Here is a 24,590-nt window from a genome sequence, read left to right as displayed (position 1 = left end):
TGCTCTAAGAACAGCTGGTGCTTGCACTTCCATTTCATTGAGAGCTGCAATCACAAGAATTCAAATGTTTTAAAGGCTCCCCCTCCTTCATGAAAAGACAGGCCATTTCTAACTACATCACAGTTGGCAGATTTTCTGTGAAAAACCCATGTGCAATGATTTTGCTTTATAAGGGCACATGACACATGCTCAGTTCTCAGTAATGTCAGCCTTAAGTGTTCAAATCATCTGAGTTCTCCTCCGCCCCCCACCAAAGTACGAGTTTTGATCAAAAATGAAATAATTATTTTATAATATAATAATTTTTAGGTTCTTTTTATTTGCCTCCTCGTTTTTCAGCCTTTCGAGCTCACATTTTCAAACTTTTTTCTGCAACCATAAGAACAAGAAATTTACCTTTTTTAAAACGAAAAGCTCAGAGTCTCATACTATCACAAAACTCCAGGAACTGGGACTAAGAGACACCCCAAATAGCACCAGAAATGTCAAAAATCATGAGCTGACAACACTGCATTCTATAGTATCCACCTCTGGATCTCTGTGCCTGCTTCTCTAACTGTTTTTTAAGACTGCAGAGTTAGGGGCGGCTATTGTCTGTGTTGTGATCAGCACCCAGAACACCGCTGGTGTTTTTAAAACAAACCAACCAATCCAAAAAATCCAGTGATGGTCTCCCACAGTGGGGCAAAACAAAGTCAAACTATGCAGATTAGCTTTTTGTTGTAGAGACAAAATGGAAACAGTAAAAAAAAAAAAAAAAAAAAAAAGAAAGAAAGTGACTGCATGAATAAATAGAACGAATCCTTAATTCTAGCTTGATCCTATCACTGCAAAGGCTGAAAGAAAAAGTGTTTACAGGGATTGGAAATATTGGCAGTATTTCCCCTATTATTTCTAACTCTTCACAGACACCAGTAACAAAAGAAAATATACCATTTAAAAAAAATCCTTTTGCTGAAATAACTGCACACCTGTTGAATGCAACTTAACATGGTACTCATGCCAGAGATGGGAAAAAATATATTTTAGACTTTAAAAAAAAAAGGTGTGCATTAATTTAAAACTTTTCACTGATCTGCCAGAGTACTTACAAAGCCTATTCTTTTGAAAGCACGTGGATAATCAGATTTTGTATGGAGGTTTGACAAAACATACATCCCACTACACTCAAGATCCACTTTATTTCCCTGTGGTCACAGTCAGGTCAAGAGCAGCAAATTAACAAAAATACAAAGTCACTTGGCACTGATAGGTAACAAAAGGTGTTTTCCCTTTATAAGTAGAAAGGAGATTTCCAGTGGCTACAGTCTACAAGGCAAGCTTTCTGGGGTCACAGGATGTAGTATTTGAAAGGTACAATGATATTGCAAAGGTAACAGTAGCAATCCTTACAGAAATTCAAAGTCAGAGATAGCAACTACCTGAAAATAAAGATTCAAGCAATGACAGAATCTGAAACCTGATTAAACAGTTGCTTGGCCAAACTAATGCAAATGGCCATGTTTTCAGTTCTATCACTTTCTTTGAGAATGAAAATACAGTTAACATTCAATACCATGTTAATTTTGTTTCAAGAGCTTTACTCACCATGATTCATATTCTTGATAGGTTTTCAATTGGCCAAACATTTTACATCAAGTATAAAAAAGGGGCAATTGACAATAATTCAATAGTTATATAATTGTTTCAAGAGGTAGCACTAGTTAAGACTGTTGTACAGTCTAATTTTATCTTTGTATAATCATCTTAAATTTCTCTGTATTATCTGCCACTCTTAAATCATAACACTGTACAAATCATCTAAATGCCTCAGGTTACAAACATTTCAAATGTAAATACAATATTATGGAACATTTTTATATGCTAGCAAAAGGTATGTGTGTAAATAATTACTAGCCAGAGCATTACTAGGAGTTTATTCTGAAGCTTTTACTTTAAGCTCTTATATCATGAAAGATGTTTAATCTTTACAACGTTTATTAGAAACTGAGATGTTTTTTTATTTCTACCATTATAAAAGTAATATAGGAGACCGTTCTAAACCATCTTCAAAATGCAGACCAATCTTGTTTGTATATAAACTGTACACAAAAACAAGGCACTATACATTTTTGGATATTGAAATATAAAGGTTGATTTGCATAGTTTCTAAAGAAACCCATGCCATAAATACAAATGCTTTGTTTAGTTTAGCACCTGAAGCAGCATTGAAAATAATTCATTATCTATTGCAAAGAGAAACTTTTCAGAATGCATAAGATATATATAGGTGGTACAGCTAATTCAGTATAAGCAACTGCCATCCAACTACCTTTCTGTAGAGATTTTTTTTTTACATGAAAGTCTTGAAAGTGAATACATATTGCATTGTTAAATACATACTTGTTCTATGTGTTTATATAAATATAAATTCTTTGTAATCCACAAACTAACAAAATAACACTTTACAAAGAGAACATCTTCAAAAAAACCACATGGCAAGTACTATATATAGCCAAAGGATTGTTGCAGTAGTAGCTTGAGAAACTACTGTTTAAGTGCACAGGAGAGCAAAGTTTAAACACATTACCCTTGGAGTTGAACCAAAGTTTCCAAAGAGTTCTCTTGCACATTTACAATATTACACAACTCAAGATCAGGCAGTATCTAAAAATTTAAGATCTCTAATTTCTTTTTTGAACACTAATCCAGAGCAATTCATTTTGCTAATTCCAAGGTGTTGAAAGTGACGCTACAGATCCCTCTGGTACTATCACTAAGCGATAACATTACTTAGAAAAGTCCTTTTGCCTTTTTCACGTTAACTTGCTTCCAAGAGGGCAGTGCATTGTACTCGTCTCTCGTCATCTCTAAGGCGGCCTGAATTTAAGACAAAAAGACACATCGCTATAGGAAAGTAATTTACTAAACTCAAAGTGCTCACCAATTGAGTAGTGAAACTGTCACAAGAGTGTGTGGGAATGATTCAATACATGCATGTACACAAAAAATGTAACCTCCACCCTCTTACCTCAAAGTCTTCATCTGAAAGATAAATTTCAAGTTTCAGTGGATCAACTCCCTCAGGTAGAGGCCTAGCTAAAAGATCTGCTAGTGGATACACAGTTTTGCACAACTTGGCTAACACATCCTCTACAAGGATTATCTGATTAGAAACTTCAGCATCCTGGAGGAGAGAGAGGAATAAAAGGAGAGTTTAGAAACATGCTACTGAAATCAGCAATTGCTGATTTTAAATACAGCCTACTACAGAGCTGGTACCAATTCTGCCCTAGCTGGGGATGGTTAGCTGGCCCCTGTATTTTAGAAGCAGACTATGCACATTTGGTGTTAGCCTAGTTCTTTGGCTGGAACAATCTGCTACTATAAAATATTTGTATTTAAGAACACGAGGGCACTCCTCTTCCTTAAGAAACCCCATTTCACCCATTTTTTTACTCCTGCCACCACATTTTGACGAAGGAGAAAGACTTGCAGAAGACTCCTGGAGATAGCCAGTGTCCCTTCTTGGCCATAGTTTACACTTAAAAACATCCTGCATCTGAGCTTCTTAAAGTAGTCACATGGGCTGGAATTAACTTGGTTTTCCTGAAGGGGAAACTGATGCAGAGGCCCAAAGAAATCCCTGTAGAATGGCACTTTGACATGCTAGTATGGAGATTCTGATTTGAATTACATAAACAAAAACATACTGCTGTCTGTTTTGTTCAGTTACACTGAGACTCTTCCAGGTGGGCCATCACCACCAAAGACAATGCGATATTTTGTATGGAAACAGACAATATTCCAGTCCATGGCTTCAAAGAAAACAGGAGCCTGCCTTGTTGAGAGACAGAGCTTAATCAAGGTTTTGTGCAGCTCAGAGGTGGCACCCCTATTTTATCTTACTAGTTTTTAGGTAGGATTCAATGTTGAGAATCAAGTTAAGAATCTTTTAATTCCACTTCAGTCTTCAAAGAATGAAACATTTACTAGAATGTATGAAAATCTGTAACTCATTGAAAATATCTATCGTGCACTTATCAAAATTCAGCCATGTAACGATACTTATTTCTTCCAGATTCCTGAAGTGCATTATTTAGGTTAATCCTCTGGAGTTTGGGACTTCCCAGCAGAAAACGTGCAGGCCGGTACTAACAATATCAAACAGAAAAATACAAGCGCAGCAACAGGAAACAATTGCAGTAGAAGGTTTGTTTACCATTTCTGTGATCTCAGCTATGTCTTCTCTGTGTTCCCAGCTAGGGAACATATTGGTGAACGTCAGGGGTTCAAGACCAGCATGAATTAGGTAGGATTTGGGAGGCTTCTTTACGTTTTTTCCTATAACATCCAAAATACAAAACCAGAGGTGTTGTAAAACACGAATTATCTTGCAGACTCTGTCACTCTACATTACCAGGTAAAATTTTAGCAAGGCCCTTCATCTAGACCAGAGGTTCTCAAACTGTGGTCCACGGACCACCAGTGGTCCGCAAGCTCCATTCAAGTGGTCTGCGGATAGTTCCCTCTAAGGTACACGCCTGGGTGGCCACACACAAGAAAACGAACGGCCACCCACCTAATTAATGGAGCCGCGCAGGCAGGGCTCCCCAAGGCCACCATCTCACCTTACATGTGTGTCTTCTCCAGGGTCCAGGCACCTAATTAGCTTGGAATTTGGGACGTGCAGGGCTGCAGCAGCCAGAGAAAGAGGTGACTTTCCCCAGCACCAGGGCTGCGGCTGCCGGGGAGAGATCTTCCCTCCTCCCAGTCTCAACTCAGGGGCTGCCGCGGCGGGGGAGAGATGGTACATCCATTGCATTAGAAAGGTAATACTACTGATATTAAAATATGAATTGCGTATTTTTATTTGTAGAACAAAAAAACAATTATTATTTTTTTTCATATAGCACTTTTATCCAAAGCACTCTACAATAGATAGCTAACGGTACAAAACAACATTTGGAAAGATCATTAAGTGTTCTGCCAAGACCCTCAACAATTTTCAAGTGGTCCGCAAAAAAAAAAAAAAAGTTTGAGAACCACTGATCTAGACCAGCATTTCTCAAATGCGGCCACCATGGGGCTTTTCTTGTCGCCACAACCTCCTGGGCTGTGATGGGGGCGGGAGTGGGGGAAGAAACACAAAGCAGCAGCCCCTCCTCCAAGGCTGCCGGTAGTGCTTGGGCCATGCCCCCCTCTGGAGACACAAAAGCTGGAGAAGCAGGCAGCCAGTGAGTTCTGCACTTTCTCGGGGGCGGTGGGGTCAGGCTTCAGCCCTGGGGTGGCGGGCTCTAGCCACAAGGCTTCGGGTTCCATTCCCTGGCTGCACAGTGACGGACTCTGGCCTCAAGCTCACCACCCCACATCGCCCCAGCCCCCACTGCCACCTTCCCATTCAGGGGATAATTTAACCCAGGCTTGCTGGGGCTGAGTTACTCTGTTGTGACTAATAATTTGGACATGTATATGTGCATTTTTCTCCCCCTACAATTAAGTAAGTATTTTCGGACAAATTGTCAGAGTGGCCACACGCAAGAGTTGGTGGCCACACTCTGAGACCAACAAAAATGTGTTGTGAGAACCCCGATCTAGACTTCATTAAACAAACTTTCTTTTGCGCATCAGAGCAACTTTAAAAAGGTGTATTTTTCAAAATTCTAAAAGTGTGCCTATCATGTCATCTCCGGGCATATGTACAAATCCAAATACGTAGCTTACTACTGAAAAAGAACAAAACAAAATGGACTCCTCTCCTAACATGCACAATATAAGCCTTCCCTACCCTATGCCCAATTCACCAACCTGCAAAAAAGCCTGAATGGAAAGATGAATTTGCATAATTTTACCAAAAGAAGGGAATTCCAGAACAGAGTGTCCTGCATTGGAAAATGTCAGCAGCATGCAAAATTCAAGTATGGAGACCCTGGTGAGAACATCTCAGCTGCCCACAATGTCACTGCAGTATGTGGGGAATGCAAGGTGGTAATGGTGGTTAGAAGCTAAAACATACAGGCCTTTAGAAAGCAATACAAACACCTGGAACGACACCTAGAAGTGAACAGGAAATCACTGCAGTCTATGCAGCACTCATAATATGTTCCCTATGGCCAGCTGGACCACTGCAATTTGCTGTAGTTGGAACTTACCAAGGATCTTCAAAGGATGCCCTGCACACCATACAGAACACTGTAATAATCCTACCTGGAGGTCAGAAAGATATGCCCATAGATAATGTCTGCAGTTATTACACCAAGCGCAGAGGAAAAAAGGAACTCTTGGCCAGCTTAGTGCATAGCAATGAGGGACCCACAAGTGCTCCTAGATAGTGAATACTCCTGAAGAAGGGTGGACAAACATCCTTAAAATGGAGACAGGCATAATTTCTCAAAACAGCCTCATCCCATTTTATCTGGAGCCTCATCCAGCTCACAATACTCCAAGTCTCTATCTCAGGTAGGCAACTCATGGGTTAGATGAAATGATGACAGAGCAGCTTGTCATTGGCTTAAACCACCTTGCCGTCTCCTCTAGCAGCCTCCCATAGACACTGAGTATGAGGAATGACAACAGAACCTTGCAAGAGGACACACTTGAGCTATTACCAAGCATTCTAGGATCTCATAGGACAAAGCACCAATCCAGGATCAAGAATGATCCTGTCTATTGCACTCACTGTCTGGACTTAAAAATGTGTGTGGTTCATGGTAATAAAAGCAGCAGGCGGATCTAGAAGAGTCAGCATGGATACCTAAACTTCATCTGTTACTAGAAAGTCAGTCGTGGAAACTAATGCCAGCTTCACACTATACCTACACGTAAACCAGCCAGACAGGGATCAATGAAATCTGAGGAGTCCAGACACTGCCAGAGTTGTCTCTTAACCACTGTGACCCAAGAACCACATAATGTCAACTGACAAGGGGGAGCAGAGGGGTTGCAGAAATCTCATAAGACTGGTGTGTACATGCTAGTCTACCAAAGAATGCCACGAGTGGTCTCAAATGAAAGCCAGTGTGTCAGCTGGGTCATTAATGTCGCTGTAAATTCCACGTATAAATACAATGTAAGCAGTACTGGGCAAATTGGTTGAAATGATCGTAAAGAATACAATTTTCAGACACATAGATGAACATAATTTGTTGGAAAATAGTCAACATGGTTTTTGTAAAGGGAAATCATGCCTCACCAATCTACTACAATTCTTTGAGGGGGTCAACAAGCACGTGGACAAAGGAGATCCAGTGGATATAGTGTATTTAGAATTTCAGAAAGGCTTTGACAAGGTCCCTCGCCAAAGGCGCTTAAGCAAAATAAGCAGTCATGGGATAAGAGGGAAGTTTCTCTCATGGATTGGTAACTGGTTAAAAGATAGGAAACAAACTATAGGAATAAATGGTCAGTTTTCAGAATGAAGAGAGGTAAATAGGGGCATCCCCCAGGGATCTGTACCGGGCCCAGTCCTATTTAACATATTCATAAACGATCTGGAAAAAGGGGTAAACAGTGAGGTGGGAAAATTTGCAGATGATACAAAATTACTCAAGATAGTTAAGTCCCAGGCAGACTGCAAAGAGCTACAAAAGGATCTCACAAAACTGGGTGACTGGGCAACAAAATGGCAGATGAAATTTAATGTTGATAAATGCAAAAGTAATGCACAATGGAAAACATAATCCTAACTATACATATACAAGGATGGGGTCTAAATGAGCTGTTACCACTTAAGAAAGAGATCTTGGAGTCATTGTGGATAGTTCTCTGAAAACATCCACTCAATGTGCAGCGGCAGTCAAAAAAGCAAACAGAACGTTAGGAATCATCAAGAAAGGGATAGATAATAAGACAGAAAATATCGTATTGCCTCTATATAAATCCATGATATGCCCACACCTTGAATACTGCGCGTAGATGTGGTGGCCCCATCTAAAAAAAGATATATTGGAATTGGAAAATGTTCAGAAAAGATCAACAAAAATGATTAGGGGTATAGAGCGGCTTTTGTATGAGGAGAGATTAATAAGACTGGGACTTTTCAGCTAGGAAAAGAGGTGACTAAGGGGTATATGATAGAGGTCTATAAACTCATGAGTGGTATAGAGAAAGTAAATACGGAAGCATTATTTACTCCTTCTCATAATACAAGAACAAGGGGCCACCAAATGAAATTAATAGGTAGCAGGTTTAAAACAAACAAAGGAAGTATTTTTTCACGCAACACACAGTCAACCTCTGGAACTCCTCGACAGAGGGTGTTGTGAAGGCCAATACTATAACGGGGTTCAAAAGGAAGCTAGATAGATTCATGGAAGATAGGTCCATCAATGGCTATTAGCCAGGATGAGCAGGAATGGTGTCCCTAGCCTATGTTTGCCAGAAGCTGGGATTGGGTGACAGGGCATGGATCACTTCATGATAACCTGTCTGTTCATTCCCTTTGAGGCACCTGCCACTGGCCACTGTCAGAGGACAGGATACTGGCACTTGATGGATCTTTGGTCTGGCCTAGTATGGCCGTTCTTACCCTGAAAATGTGGTTTTCATGTCTGTATCATGGCATTAAGCAACAGCAAAGGTGCAAAACAGGTTTTCCTCCAGACGAGGTGAGGTAAGGTAAGCAATGTGTCTCTGTTGGGATGTAAATTAAGCATTGTAAGCTAACACAATGGATGCCCATATACACATGAACTCAAACTTTAAAGAAGAGATGTGAAGTCAACAGGGAAGGAGCACACTGGGAAAAAAAACAATCTAACAGGGAGGAGGAGAGGGGGGTTATTCTGGCTAAAAGTAAAGACTAAAGGGTATATCTAGGAGGCAAATAATGAACTTTGGGGGTATATCTAGGAGGCAAATAAGACACAGCCTCACCCTGCACCTAGGAAGTAAATGGAACGCGCATTTATATTCATAAAAATGGGCTCTCAAGCAGCCTTGGTTGAAAATGCTGCAGAGGACTTTGGGTGAGATGAATTTCTTTAGACAGGTAAACTTGTCAGTTAGGCTAGTGTGTTATGATTTTATTTCATTTGTTTCCAATCTTCCTACTCACTATCATTTGAATCTTTGATGACAAACTTACCCTTGTTTACATTGTAAATATATCCAAGTGTGATATTAAGCAAAATGCTAATCCTGAATTGACTCTTAGAAGTTGGTGTGTTCTGTTCCTTTGGGAACCTGGCAGTTCTGCGAGAAGTCAGCATAGAATTATAGATATCAGGGTTGGAAGGGACCTCAGGAGGTCATCTAGTCCAACCCACTGCTCAAAGCAGGACCAATCCCCAACTAAATCATCCCAGCCAGGGCTTTATCAAGCCTGATCTTAAGAACTTCAAAGGAAGGAGATTCCACCACCTCCCTAGGTAACCCATTCCAGTGTTTCACCACCCTCCTACTGAAAAAGCTTTTCCTAATATCCAACCTAAACCTCCCCCACTGCAACTTGAGACCATTACTCCTCATTCTGTCATCTGCTACCACTGAGAACAGTCTAGATCCATCCTCTTTGGAACCCCCTTTCAGGTAGTTGAAAGCAGCTATCAAATCCCCCCCCCCCATTCTTCTCATCCGCAGACTAAACAATCCCAGTTCCCTCAGCCTCTCCTCATAAGTCATGTGTTCCAGTCCCCTAATAATTTTTGTTGCCCTCCGCTGGACGCTTTCCAATTTTTCCACATCCTTCTTGTAGTGTGGGGCCCAAAACTGGACACAGTACTCCAGATGAGGCCTCACCAATGTCTAATAGAGGGGAACTATCACATCCCTCGATCTGCTGCAATGCCTCTACTTATACAGCCCAAAATGCCATTGGCCTTCTTCATATCCAGCTTCTCGTCCACTGTAACCCCTAGGTCCTTTTCTGCAGAACTGCTGCCTAGCCATTCGGCCCCTAGTCTGTAGCGGTAAATAGGATTCTTCTGTCCTAAGTGCAGGACTCTACACTTGTCCTTGTTGAACCTCATCAGATTTCTTTTGGCCCAATCCTCCAATTTGTCTAGGGCCCTCTGTATCCTATCCCTACCCTCCAGCATATCTATCTCTCCTCCCAGTTTAGTGTCATCTGCAAACTTGCTGAGGGTGCAATCCAAGCCATCCTCCAGATCATTAATGAAGATATTGAACAAAACCGGACACAGAACCGACCCTTGGGGCACTCCACTTGATACCAGCTGCCAACTAGACAAGGAGCCATTGATCACTACCCGTTGAGCCTGATGATCTTGCCAGCTTTCTGTCCACCTTATAGTCCATTCATCCAGCCCATACTTTAACTTGCTGGCAAGAATACTGTGGGAGACCGTGTCAAAAGCTTTGCTAAAGTCAAGGAATAACATGTCCACTGCTTTCCCCTCATCCACAGAGCCAGTTATCTCATCATAGAAGGTAATTAGATGAGTCAGGCATGACTTGCCCTTGATGAATTCATGCTGACTGTTCCTGATCACTTTCCTCTCCTCTAAGTGCTTCAGAATTGATTCCTTGAGGACCTGCTCCATGATTTTTCCAGGGACTGAGGTGAGGCTAATTGGCCTGTAGTTCCCTGGATCATCCTCCTTCCCTTTTTAAAAGATGGGCACTACATTAGCCTAAGGGGCTGGATATCACAGGGGAACATTTCAAAAGAACTCAGAGACTGGGGTGCACCTACTGTTATGAAGGAACTGCAAGAAAAAGCTACGGCTGGCATAGCCCAGAGGAGAGTGTTTGGGTGGCTAACAGGCTGGTGGTGTTAGGAAGCTGACACCCAGATAAGCACAAGGAAGACTCTGTCCTCACACTAGAGGCAGGGGGTGGTAACAAGGTGACTCACAGTCCTGGGTACCCAGAGAACCATCACAACCACTTTCTCAATAATTCTGCAAACTGTGAGCACTCCATGTTTTGTTTGAGGTCAAACATGTGGTTGCAAACAGATTAGAAAAAATTTACTCGCATGAAACAGACTAATCTACAGAGCTCTAATCTCAAGTATCCCAATGAACAAATTAGCAACAAATCAGAATCCTTCGACTACACAATTTAGACAAGGGATTTATCATCTGAATCTTTGTTTTACTTTTAATCCTCCTGTTCCACAATCGCACTGCGGAAACTGCTTGAATTTGCCATATAATACTACGACAGCGATTTGAAACTCTGCAATTTGCAAAATTTGTCAGCCTAGTCTACACAGTAAGCAACACAGTTCAGTGATACTAGTGGAGGAGTATAGGAAGGGTTGCTTGTGCCAAATAACACTCTAATATCGGCTTAGCCATCTGGTAGGACAATTTAATTTTTGAGTGGAGAAACATTTTCATCATTTCAAGTAATGAAGTGAACTCTGCTCTCTACTCAAGCTAGTTTGCCTTTCTTATGCAAGAATATGAACTGCAACACGCACTCTCTCTCCCCTGTGCTGGAGCTCAGTGCTCCAAAGCAGTCTGCTGATTTATCAGACAAAGCCTCAGAAAGTTTCAAGAAAATCTGAGAGGTTAGATAAAGATATTTGTGCACAAATGAAGCAGCGCATGCTGCTAGGAATATTCAAGCTGTTATCCAAGGATACAAACCAAAGTACTTCATATAATCTTGTAGTTTGAATGCTGGCTGTAAGCCAAAAAAAAATAAAATAAAATAAATAAAACACACTTAAATTCTTCTGATTACCCACTCAACTAGATCCTTCTTGCCATTATCTCTTAGTTTTAGGATAACTGCAGTATTTATATTTCTTGCTATTTAAGTGTGCCATCTTATTAGGGCAATGAAAGACCAGCACTAGTTAACCCATGAAAGATTAATTCCTGTAAAGTTTTCAACATATCTGACAGGAGAATCACCCACAGGCCCAAGAGGCTAACAAACCAGTAGATCATCATAGTGAAAGGGTACCTGCTCCCACTGAGACTATAGCCACAAACCTAGCTCCTCCTCCTTCACAGTGATTGAGATCACCCTGGGATTCAGACCGATTTTGGCAGGGGAAGTGCATAGGTAAAATATTAGGATTTTAATGGTGGAAAACTTGCTACATCAACAGCACAAATAGCTCTTGCAGAACTATACCACACCTGGAAAGGGAGCAAAGGGAGCTTTCAACTCCAAAGCAACCGCAGCTGAAAAATCATAGCCAGCAGAGCTACTGCACTTCGCGAAGCAATTAATCTGTTTGTGACACATAATCCCAAGCACAGACCACCGAGGAGCTCTCATCCTACTTTGCATTCAAATACGGGGGAACAGAGAGGCAGAAAATCCAAACCACTGCAGACAGCATTTGCCACCCTGCTACCATTACAGCCACTGAAATTCAAGAAGTCCTGAGGCATGTTCAAGTCGCAACCTGCCCCCCGCTCTTTGATGAAAGCCAGGTGGGAAAAAAGTTTCCATTAACATGAGGCTGTATTGCCTAGCAGCTGGAGCACTGGACTGTGTCTCAGGAGACCTGGGTTCTATTCAAGACTCTTCCATTGGCCTGCTGGTTGACCTGGACACTGCATTTCTGTGCCTCAGCTGTAAAATGGGGATAATGATACTGACCTCCTTGGTAAAGTGCTCTGAGATCTACAGATGGAAAACGCTACGTAAGAGTTAGGTGGTATTGTCACCAACATGTCCTTCAGAATCTCAGAAATGCAATAGCCTTCCCAGTCCTCAAAAAACCAGCATGTGGTGCACAAGGGCCTTCCCAACTACTGCTCCATCTTTAACCTCTAATTCCTACTCCAACTGGAAACAACTCAAGGCCAACATGTGAAAAAAGAATTTGCCAACATCCTGGATGTACATCAGTGCTCCAGTGGCACAGGAAGAGGACCTCTGCATAGCCATGGATACACGTCATGTTTCAATGCTCAGCTTTTCGGTGACTTTCCACACTCAGCCACAAGGTGTTACTGATCCATTTAGGTGACACAACAGGAGACAGGCCTCTAACAGACGGTACAGTATCATAATGACAATCATTCCTCTCCTACCAGACCCAGAGAGCAGTGATCGGTCACTGGCACCTTCTTCCCCAAGGGCCCACATATGTGGAGTTCAACATGTATTCCTCCCCCGGTTCCAGCTCCTTCACACTCTTCAGCATATGAGCGAGACCCCTGGAGAAGCTGGAAGGTGTCACTGATTCAGCTGCCAACAATACGTGAGTTGGACAGGTCATTTACTGCAGCTGAAAGCAATGCCATCGAGGATCCACAGTGCCACAAGAGATCAGCACTTTACTTGTAATTGGGAAGGGGGGCATTAGGGGCTGATGGTCCCGGCGGGGGGTGGCGGGGGGGGCGGCCAGGGGACAAGGAACAGGGGGTGTTGGATGGGTCGGGAGTTTGGAGGAGGCGGGGGCCAGGCTGTTTGGGGAGGCATAGCCTTCCCTACCCAGCCCTCCATACAGTTCCGGAACCCGATGCGGCCCTCAAGCCAAAACGTTTGCCCACCCCTGCTCTAACTTGTGCAAATCATATCTGGTTGTCTCCTTTGTGAGGCAGGCCACTGTGAGCACATCACCCCATGCTTTGATCCCTACACGAGCTCCCAGTGTTAGTTCAAAGCCATCAACAAATCATAACCCAGTTACATCAGCAATTGCATCTCCAACCATTCCTTTGGGACAATACACTTTACAAAACCCAGGACAAAGTACATTAGAGCTGGAGCCACAGCATTCAGCATTAAAGGGGGTTCTATAACAGCATGAATTTCCAGAGATCAAACTAATCCACCATCTGCCCAATTTCCTCTTTGAGGAAGTACACTCACATTACAAGCAAGATGATTTAAATATAGTGAAACATTGCTTCCCAAACAGAGGCCTCTAATCCTGATGGTAGTATTGGGGAAAAGAATAGACAAATTCCTTAAAGTTTACTAGGGACCTCACCTTGCCAATTTATTTTACCTGGGGAGCACTTAAATACTCTGGTGATCGTTACTATAGAAGCCTTAAAATAGTCAGGATCAACACTGGCACAAAGTAGCTTTCTTATTACCTTTGCAGTATTGGAGTACTGTCTCCATGGCACATTTCCTGTCTGTAGCCCATCGGATTCGAGCTGATCCAGTTATTTTGTTTTCTACAGGCCACCAGCCTTGCCAAAGATATACTTCATGATGATTGTCAACAAGGAAGAGTGCTAAAGAAGAACCAGAGAAGAACCAAAAATACCAGAGATTTAGTCAGCATATGTTTTACTGGGTTTATTCATAAGATAAACTGCATAGCCTTGACTAAAATCAGCCTATTTTGGTTGGACAGATGAGACTCATCTTAGAGTCCACCAGTGTCATTTGTTATCTAACCACAGAGATTTCTGTAAACCCAGGAAGCAAGGGGCTGAGCTCTGGTTCCCCACAGGAAACGGTGTGCTTTCTTTAGTAATAGTTTGTGTACAAATATGTTTAATTTGTTTTAAGCATCTGCAAAGTGGAAATTTCAATCTTTTGTTGCTAAAGGTTGAACCCCTCCTGGTTTTATGCACACTGAAGCACTACTGCTATTAATTAAATCTGAACAGACCCATGCTTTACACCTGGGAGAATTCTGAGTCACTGAGCAATGCAGAATTTGTGCAGAATTAATGTTCTGTGCAGAATTTCCCTTTTCTCTTCAGAGCCCAGCTTCCCAGCTTGCAAATACAGGACACTGCTGGGGTGGAGGGGGAGCTGGAGGGTTCTGGGCAGCTGCAGGTGGGCCCTGGGGGGAGAAGGTGTAGGTGTCTGGCCTGGGGGGTGCCCCAAGGCTGGATGCTGGGTGGGAGTGATGTGGATGTCTGGCTTGCGGGGGCCCCACAGCTGGGCTCTTGGGGGGGAGAGGGCATGGGAGTCTGGTCCCGCAAGTGGGCTTTGTGAGGGATGCAGAGAAACAGGAACTGGGTTGTCGCAGGGGTTACTTTAACCTTCTACTCCTGGGGGAGTCTAGTACTGAAAGGTACTTTGAAATAAATCACCAAAATAACTGAAACTGGCGTGATCATACAATGTTATTTTGATAAAATATGAAAAATTTTAACAAATTGTGCGCAGATGTTTTAGGTGCAGAATTCCCCCAGAAGTAATGCTTACTGCGTCCCAGAGCAAAGCAGCATTGCATTATGCCTTTTCCCTCCCTACTTGCTTGTTGCATGAATACTTTTATAGGTCACCATTGTTCAACAACTCCTGTCAGTATGTTTCCTTACTTACATGTTAGAATAACTTTATACTATGGGTCTCTGTATTTGGGACACTTATTCATGGGTATCATAGCGGGGATCAGTGCAGTATTTACGTCAATAGTCTGCTTCTGTACCTGGCTGCGGGGCAGTGTAGAGATCCTCCTGCAGGAATGGCATGGAATTGACAACAGTGGGATCTCTTGCAGGATATATATATTCAGTGGCTGAGAAGTCTCCTGATGAACTGCTGAGGATGAACAAGCGGGGGGTGAAGTTAAACTTTCCAGGATCTAATAAAACAAAAAACAAAAATGTTTAGTACAACAGGACAGTTAATTTGAAAAGCTGTATTTATGCTTGCTACATTACACTTTGGCTTTTAAATAATCAGGAAAGGAGACTGGCAATGGCTGGCATATAAAGCATTTTAGCTTTAGCCACCATTTTGAATCCAACGCTGGCTAGTTGTGACCAGCCATATGGGGTATGTCCACACTACAATTAGAGTCCCACCAGCTGAATGGTACTCATGGCATTCGGGCTAAGGGGCTACTTAACTGTGGTATAGACGTTCAGGCTCAGGCTGCAGGTTTGAGCTCTGGGACCCTCCCATCTCACAGGGTCCTAGAGCCCGAAAGTCTATGCTGCAATTAAACAGCCCTGTAAGTCCAAGTCAGCTGGCACGAGCTAGCCATGGGTTTTTAATTGCAGTTTAGACATACCCTTGGTGGCTGACTGTTCTGTGGCTTATGTGAAGTTAGCCTCTCTCACAATCTACTACTTAACTGACAGATTTTCATATTGTAAATCTATCCCATAACTACTATCTTTGTTGGCAGTTCCAGAAGAGCGGTCAATGATTAAACATAAAACCATCATCCGATCCCTCCAGAGGAGAACTGAAATATATCTGGTAGGTGAAGAGTTAGCTGCTGCTCTGTTCTATGTGTGTGCGGGAGGAGGACACTTCACTCTCCGGCCCCTTGCATCCCCAGACACCAATAGATTCATTTGTGTGTGGCAGGAAGCAGATTTTATTCTCCAATGAGTGTCCTGACTTCACCAGGGCCCTGACTATTCCTAAAGTTTCACTTCAACAATGGAAATATGTTCAACTAAAACACAATGTATTTTCTAGTCCTACAGTGCAGTAACATGTAGTTGAACATCACTGGACTGCAATACTACCTTGCAACATGCAATCATAGGCTTTTCGATCTCTCCTTCCTAATGCATCCCAGAATCCCAATGGCTCTGACCCTTCATCACATTCATGTATTGTCACCTTGCTGCTGCTGTGCAATCCAGCTTCCAATGGACATCTGCAACACAAAGAAGGTAGGTGAACCCAATACCCTTACTTCCAACAACATACAGCTTCAGGCACTTGTCAGCAGCCCAAGCCAGTCCAAAGACTGACTCCATGGACACTGGCACTTCCTTTTTGCCAGCCTGATCCATATGAAAATCAATACAGGAAATAACAATGTAAGATATGGCATTTCAGTAATGGTATTTCTTTGTACAACTGATCGTGTATGCAGAGCGTGAGAGAATGCTCATGTGAGCTCTTTACCAATTCTTCAGTTTCTCCTTTCCATCCCCCATCAGTGCTTCTTGCAAACTTCCTTCCCTAGCCTTCTCATACCCTCTCTCTCATAAGGCTTCTTTTTACCCTATCACCTCTGTTAGGTCATAGTTTAATCTTCACTTTTAGATGCTTTTCCGTCTCCCAGAGATTGAAAATATATTGCTTTAAAGGGAATTGCAATTCCATACCGCAAAGAACAGTAAGTGTATCTCACCCTATTGGGATTGTGTGAAAATCAGAATATGCACATAATGAACTAGGTGCCCTGTCCATTCCTCCTCTTCCAACACACATCCTTGCTGCAATCTCTCAACCCACTCAAGATCAGTGCTATTGGAGGGTTGCTGGTTTTTTTTTCCGGCAGACAGCTACATTTAATAATCCAGCTACAAAATACAAATGTCTCCAAGGTATAAGTCAGCTACTTACTGTTCTTTTATTTTATTGGCTGCTGTTCTTCCTACATCCTTTGTGTGAGACTGTGCTTTGCAGCCATGCCACAGATAGATAAGGGCTTTATTTATATTGAGAACAATCATAGATGTCCTGGACCTTAGGCTGCTGCAGTGACATGCTACTTCAAGTAAATTTCCTTCAATGGAAACTTCTCCTCGCACACAGTACAGCCTCCAGTCACCTGGAATGGGCGCAAATAGGACGAAAGCTTTATTACAGTCTGGCAAAGTTACTTCTAATTCAAGATCTTTTAGGATAAATGGCAAGCACTGCATTGTATTATACAACCTTAAGTTGTCACAAAGTGATGAAAGGAAATTCACAGTTAATTTTATCACTACTTGTTAACCCTCCCTCTTTTGTATTTAGGGTGAACAAGGGACCCATATAATAATGGTACCTTATCTTTTAATGTCATCTCCACTTGGTGAATTGCAATACCTGGGCACACCAAGTCAAGTTCAGGTTTATCCCAATATAATTGCAGCCTTTCCAAGCTACCATTGGATTGAAAAGAATGTGCCTAGTATTCACAGAATACACAGTAGGAATTTCAGTGTGTGGTAAAAAGGTCACCGAAGTTTTGTTTGAGTAATAGAAGTCCAAAATGACAACATGCAAAACCGCAAGTCCATAATCAAATAATCATTTTTTGCTCTGTAAAACAGAGGAGCATCTTAAAGCAGAGGCAACAATTTAAATGTATGTACAGCAAAATGAATTTTCTCCTGGGTTGACAAAACACATTTTAAGTTTAAGTGATGAGTGAACTAAAATGAAAGCACAGGTATAAGCCCTGTGACAAAGATCATCTACAGAAAAAGCTCCACTATTCCCTTTGGTATAGAATGAGTGCTAGTTTAGCCTTCATGTAAAATCCATTTTTCCAGAAAGGGAGGATCTTGGAGCAGAAAACTTGTATCTAATAAGTTATTTACTTTGTGTATTTTCTTCTTCCTCTTCCCTTCTTCCAGCATGCACAACCATCCCTCCCTGGAAGCACTGCAGAAAGCATGGTGGTTCTTTTCCTTGAAGTACTTGTACCTAGAAATGGAGAGCACCACAATACCAAAACCACAGCAAATGAATGTAGAGATTGAGGAAAACTGCCTCTTGGCAGAGTCTTAAAAATAATATAGTCCTGGCCACCCACAAGGGTGATTTTTCTAATATGTTAAAACACTGACTATTGGTTGAGCTGCCAAATACATCAACATTCAGTGGGACTCATACATGTTGTTCTGGTTAGGAACTGCATAACTAAGAGGAACCTGTACCCATATTGCAGTGTTCAGCAATCTTAAATTTCAGAGGATAATTAGCACGGACTATATTGCAATTTAAATTGGTTTATTTTCAAACAGCGTTGGAGTCCATTAACGGCAGGAGCCATCTTCTCAAAGAACTGAGACATTGAGACAATAGGTATATGGCAGCCCTATTAAGATTGTAAAAATCATATACAAATATGCTTTAATATTGCTTAAAATGCTGGCTTCTATGAAGCCTTAAAAAGTTTTGTTATTATTGAACTGACATTGCTGCTTATTAAATGGATAGGACCGACTGGTTTATAATCACTTGCACAGAATTTGATATGGGAGGTGTCAAATGTGATCATGTCCTTTGCTCCCTTCACCCCATGCCTGCTCCCCAAGCTATGTCATTACAATACTTTCCAAATACAATTCAATTTTATGTCTTGGCCTGGCAGAAAATGCTTCTTATGGGGCTCAGCAGAATGGCTGGAGCTCTTCTGATACTTGCAGTGTGAGAGAATATGAATTCCTTAACTGGATTCTGGACCTGAAGGCAGGGGAGGTATCTACAGTTCATGCCTTTGCCTACAGCTAGGGAGAGGAGAGAAGAAACAGACTTCCCAGAAGGCAGCTCTTGGAATTACATAATCCACAAAGAAGCCAATTTTTTTTACAATGCTGGAACGTTGTTCTGCAAGTCCAAAGGGGACTTTGGGGGGGCTGTGTATATGCAGGGGCAACAGGTACAACTTCTGCATTAGAAGGGAGCCAAAAACAGATGATCCCCAAATCCCACCACCACATTTACTCACCAGATTTGGGTATTTGGACAGTACTAGTATTTTTTAACTACAGGTTTCCCATAGCGGTTTCTACAGAGTGGGTATGTTGGCAGCTCACCTGTGATCCTCTCTCTTCATCAAGCTCCACAGTCATTAGTGCTGACGTCCCCTTCTCGCTCACTGTGGAGTGCCTCCCTTGCCAAAAGAAGTACACACACTTCTCTTTTCCAACAGCCCTTACTTGCTGCTCTCCCTTTTGTCTGCTTCCAACTGCAAAACAAATGGCTCGCATTGAAGGAAAACAGCTATTGCTAGTGTTGTGGAGTGCACAGCCAGCCAGCTCAGCGATGTGAAATCCAGTGCAGCACAGACTACACGCATAATCTGAGAAACATTAAGTCAAGCTGTGCAAGATGCATGTGCCAATTCTTCACAGGGACATCATCTGGTCGATGTAAAGCCGCACGCACAGACTCCACTGACTGGCCAAAGGCCTCCAAACCAGAAGGAGGATCATACAAAATAATTAACTTCACTCGAGAGAATCAAACATGAAATGGTGTAGCCAGTCATGTTACCAAACAACAAAAAAAGCACACAATGTCTCATTTTCCATATTACACTGTTCTTTGGCAGCAAGAGATTAGCTGGCTGCTGAATGATATTGGAAACAGCAGCAGTTGAGACAGCTACAGGCAGAACATGAAAATTCTTATTGGTATAATTATATTAAAAAAGGAAACTGCAAGGGGATTCCAAGTTATGACAATCAGAGAACACTAAGTTAATAACTTACTTTCATGAAAAGAGTCTCATGATTACTTGTAAAAGTTTCATTTTCCAATTAACTAAATGCTCCATGTTAGTCTGAGCAGAGGACTAGGAGCCAAGAATATTTTTTAAAAAGACGTTTATTCATTATCTGAATATTACAATTAGTAATCAACAGTGTGTGTGAAAAAAGACAAGTTCTACATTAAAACCCTTAATGGAAAGCTTTACTTTAGTTACTGAACACTCTGAATAACCTGTGACACAAATAGGACAAGATTTTCAAGAACAGGAGTTTAAAGATAGTCTCCTAAATCTATTTTGACACCTACCAGATATTCAGAAGTGCTGAACAACCACTCTGAAAATCCAGGCCCTCTAAAGTCATCTCAAATTGGACACCCAAAATCACTAGTCACTTGAAAATCTTGGCCTCAGTCCCCTCCTAAACCCTTCAAAACAGTGAAAGGCGCTGTCTCATTTGACAAAACCAGCCCAACCAAGCAGATTCGTACTTTCAGAGTCAAACTATTTGCAAAGTGTAAGAAAAAAAAAAACAACCCTAAAAATTCTTCAAGGAGCGAGAAGTTGGTTTTCTTTTGTTTTGTTTACATATGGAATCAGCTTATCGTTTCATATTTAAGTCAGATCGTTTTCTATTCAATAGCTTCTGCAACAAAGCACATGTGTCTGGGTTTACTTCATCAGCAGCTACTCTCGGATTCACACCCTTTTGTGCTCTCATTGGATTCTCCAGTATCTTGACTCCACAATCACGCATTAATCTGCATCTTTTAAGAGTGAAACCATATTTGTGTTGTGGCCGATTAGGGCACTTGCACTTGGAACACACTTTTCATTTGTGGGGCTGTTTGTACTTTACTTACTAATGAGGCGATCTCCTGTTCTGGAGTTCATCCCCCATTTTGAAAGCATGGACTGAGGCATAGCCCTACCAGTTCCCTACCTGAGCAAAGATCACCCCGAATTGGTTGTTTGCCAAAGATCTACCTACTTAAGAATTTTCAAATCAAGGTTGAAATGCATTGAGGAGTGTTTGGAGAGCCAACATAAAGAGAGATTCCTTCCCTCTTGGCACTTTGGCTTCACTATCTAGCACAGACTTTTTCTTCCCCCTGGGTTCCTCTCTCTACTACCTGGCAAAGGCTTCACCGGGAACTAAACCTACATCTCTTACAAGTCAGTTCAGAGCACTGCCACTAGTCCAGCTCCCTACCTGATTCAGTTCTAGGTTAAAGTAGATTACAGTTACTCTTGATGTCATCACTCAAGCCATTATGCAAACCAGAACCATGCGACTACAATTTGGATGCAAGTAAGCGAATACACATGGAAAACTGCTATGTGATAGCACAGATTACATTTGGTGTGAGGAAGAGGAAAAACAGCAATGATTTTACCAGGAATTCTACTTTATATCTTGCTTGCAAAGTTCGTTTAACGGCCACATGCTGTCAGTGAATTCCTGCCTTGTTTGCCTAATGGGGTGCATCACATGCGAGGAAATTTAGCTCAGGATTTTGCTAGAACATTAGTTATTTTAGCCACAGACATCAGTTTTAGCATGAAGAAATTCAGTTGTTCACTAACCTGCAGTGCTCACCATGTACTTCCATTTAACCACATACGTGTCTCCCTCATGGAACTGTCCAATGCTTTGTTTAGGAAGCCTACTGTAATCAAATTCCAGGATGTGCCACACATCCACAGAGGCAGTGATAATTTCAAACTGCCTCCCATCTTCTCCTTCAATAAATCCATAGCCACGGCCAATATTTATTCCATCCAAGACTGTGCCAACTGTAGTTTGGGGCACTGGTACCATTAGCATGACATCATATGGTTTCAAGTCAGACCTGGAGTCTTCCTGTGACAAGACATGTAACAAGTTTTTCTTTTTTTTGGTCTATGTTTAGATTTTTTTCTTCTTACCCAATGATTTAATTATAAACACACAAGTAGCAAATGTATGAGATACTTTGTGACACACTGGTACAGTTTTCCCTTTGTACTAAAGCCAGTTTTGAAGCATTGATCAACCCCCCAAACACTAGTTGATTAAGAGCATGTATGTGGGTTTACTATCAATGATATTGTTCTGGCCAACATTCCAAAGACAGAACGATCAAGAATGCAATTTAGACCACTGAGGAAAAAACTTACGTCTCTACTGATTAATATTAGTCATTTATATGTTTTGAATTCAAATTTGTCTTCCCATTACAGACACACAAATCAAATATTGAAAATACTCAGTAAGTTTATTTGCTCTACCTTCTGGTGAAGAGATTCACTAGAGTTCTTCTCATTGTGTTTCTTCAATTCTGTCCAATCAAGAAATTTTTCTTTGAACAATATGGTCTCATTATGTTCTGTGAGTCTGCCAAAGATAGCCCAGTCAGGACGCCCTTGTCCTTTTCTATATTAGAAAAAACAAAAAAACTGGATTAAATGACATACTGTAACATATATGCAAGAAATCAAATGTTTTAAACATCCCTGAGAAAACTCATTTGCAATACAGCTTTCCAAGTCTTTACTCTAGTTTGCTAATTATAAAGTTTGAAGCTATTCAGATATCAAACATTTGCCACCAACTTGATGCCGGATTTTAAAAGTGATCAGCAAAGGAAAGCAAACAGCTGTGTACCATCTTCTTTATGATGTACAAAGGCAGCCTGAAAGATTTCGCCTTCCTGAATGTTTATTTGCCAATACACAGCTCCACAGCTGGCACAACTTTACATGTTATATTATGCCGGTTCGTGGCAATTAAAAGCCATTGTTTTCACAAAGAAAAATGGCAGCTGGCATTTACACACTGACCCAGTCTAACGGCATTCAGTTGCATTAACTCCCAATAATGTATGTCCCCAGTGTATCAATAAGAGAACAAAAGTACTATAACAGCTGTAAGTTTGGTACCTTGGTATAAGGGGATTGCACTCTCCAGGGTCTAGAGGATTTATGTCACAATTGGCGTAGTCAAATGTTCCATTCCACAAATGTTTGGCCAGCTGGAATGCTACTTTTCTCTGTGCTAATGTGACTTCTTTCCCATGCCACACATATACTTCGCTGCCGAAATCAAAAACCAGAACCTAGAAATAATTACAGTAGTAATTTAACTGCAGGGAAAATATACTTAGTTATAGCAAAAACTCTTTGGTATAACAATGGCCAGGTTGTGATATAATTAATGTAGTGAAACAAATACTTACAAATGTCCTATGTGATGAAAGGAGTTGAAAATGAAATAGCAGCCACTGCATAGCATTTGGGTTTGACTTCGGGCCTGATTACTTGCATATTTGGTAAGCCAATACTGGGAATTCTACAGGGGAATTTGCTTATGAGGGAGTGAGGTCATGTGAGAACTGAAAGCTCTTACTGATCACAAAGCAATATTGACCTGTTCTAAAAACCTACTTTCAATACCTCTTGGTTGGATGAGGTTGTTGAAGTGAGACTTTACTGAGGGTGGAAAAGAGTTTTGGGAAGGGGAGAGGGAAAAAACTTAGGACTGTCTGGTTTGTACTTGGATGGACTGGAAGCAAAGGAACCCACCATGGACAAAAAGGGTTGGAAGTCTTTAAAAGTTGTCAGTGTTGAGATAATGCATTCTAATTTTTCTTTACTTTCTTGGTACCAAGGGCTCTGCAGATCGTCAGTCTCTGGCAGTGAAGAGTTTAAAGTATCAGAAGTACAAAGGACCTGATTTTCAATAAGTTTGCAGATGGGTATTTGCAATTGTGTGCCTACAAACTTACCAAAGATCAGACCATCGGTATCTTCCAGAGGAAGTGGTAAGTGTTCCAAATTCAAACTCCTAAATATAACTTACTGTACCTCTTTGGATTGTAGCAGAGTACATCTTGGCATTTTTCCCCAGTAGTCATCATCAGGAATAAGTTTATCATCTACTAAACGATAGATGCAATTTGTTTCTATTATTGCAGCTTCATACATTTCATCTTCCTCGGGGTTTCCAGCAGCTTGAAGAGAAAAAAAAAATCACAAATACAAAAATGTTTAATATCAAATTTCTCTACATTGGAACAGCTAATTCAGCTATTTTACTGTGATAAAACATAAGGGGCTGAAACAGTGAAAATATAAAAACTCTTACACTGGTAACTTGTCTGGCCACCGAGGAGTTTCCAGAAGTCTTTGGCTGCATGAGTATGGGTATTTATCCCTTCTTCTATGGTCTGTACATAAGAAGCTCTACAGCCGAGTTCCCTCTTTGTCTGAATTAAAGTTGCAAGTTCTGAAGCCTAAGAGATTAACATAATTATCTGAATAGGATCATTAAGTCATTTGTGCACGCTCAGTCAAGGGAAAGTGCAGGAGTGAGAAAGGGGACAGCACGGTTGGTAGCAGTGGTAATGGTCATTACTTCTCTTTTTATTAAACACCCAGAAGCGAGAGAAAAATGACAAATACACCAGTGCTTTTATTTGTAATCACAATGAGAACTGATCCTAATGAATGCAGAAACAGAAAGGACATCCTGCAATTCAAACTATTTTTCTGTTTGAATACAAATCCCTTTCCTGAGGATTTCCTATTTTCTATTGTGGTTTTG

At 41.4% G+C, this 24,590-nt stretch overlaps 1 protein-coding gene across 1 annotated transcript in view; it reads right to left on the bottom strand.

The window, feature by feature from the left end:
- Nucleotides 1-1,257: 1,257 nt before the first annotated feature.
- The window catches only part of SVIL (supervillin), a 106,466-nt gene continuing 83,133 nt past the window's right edge, over nt 1,258-24,590 (bottom strand). Inside the window, exons 27-40 of the mRNA XM_077808759.1 lie at nt 24,132-24,279; nt 23,852-23,997; nt 22,928-23,103; nt 22,277-22,421; nt 21,593-21,869; nt 19,329-19,480; nt 18,108-18,213; nt 17,143-17,350; nt 16,311-16,444; nt 15,257-15,412; nt 13,959-14,102; nt 4,202-4,323; nt 3,011-3,166; nt 1,258-2,859 (exon numbers count right to left, since the gene is read on the bottom strand). Of these exons, the coding sequence (XP_077664885.1) occupies nt 2,773-2,859; nt 3,011-3,166; nt 4,202-4,323; nt 13,959-14,102; nt 15,257-15,412; nt 16,311-16,444; nt 17,143-17,350; nt 18,108-18,213; nt 19,329-19,480; nt 21,593-21,869; nt 22,277-22,421; nt 22,928-23,103; nt 23,852-23,997; nt 24,132-24,279 (2,157 nt within the window). The 3' untranslated portion in view covers nt 1,258-2,772. The remainder of the gene's footprint in view (nt 2,860-3,010; nt 3,167-4,201; nt 4,324-13,958; nt 14,103-15,256; nt 15,413-16,310; nt 16,445-17,142; nt 17,351-18,107; nt 18,214-19,328; nt 19,481-21,592; nt 21,870-22,276; nt 22,422-22,927; nt 23,104-23,851; nt 23,998-24,131; nt 24,280-24,590) is intronic.

The sequence above is a fragment of the Eretmochelys imbricata genome, chromosome 2, assembly GCF_965152235.1.
Source record: "Eretmochelys imbricata isolate rEreImb1 chromosome 2, rEreImb1.hap1, whole genome shotgun sequence".
Taxonomy (NCBI): Eukaryota; Metazoa; Chordata; order Testudines; family Cheloniidae; genus Eretmochelys; species Eretmochelys imbricata.
Note: the sequence above shows the minus strand (reverse complement) of the source record. Positions and strands in the feature narration are given on the sequence as shown.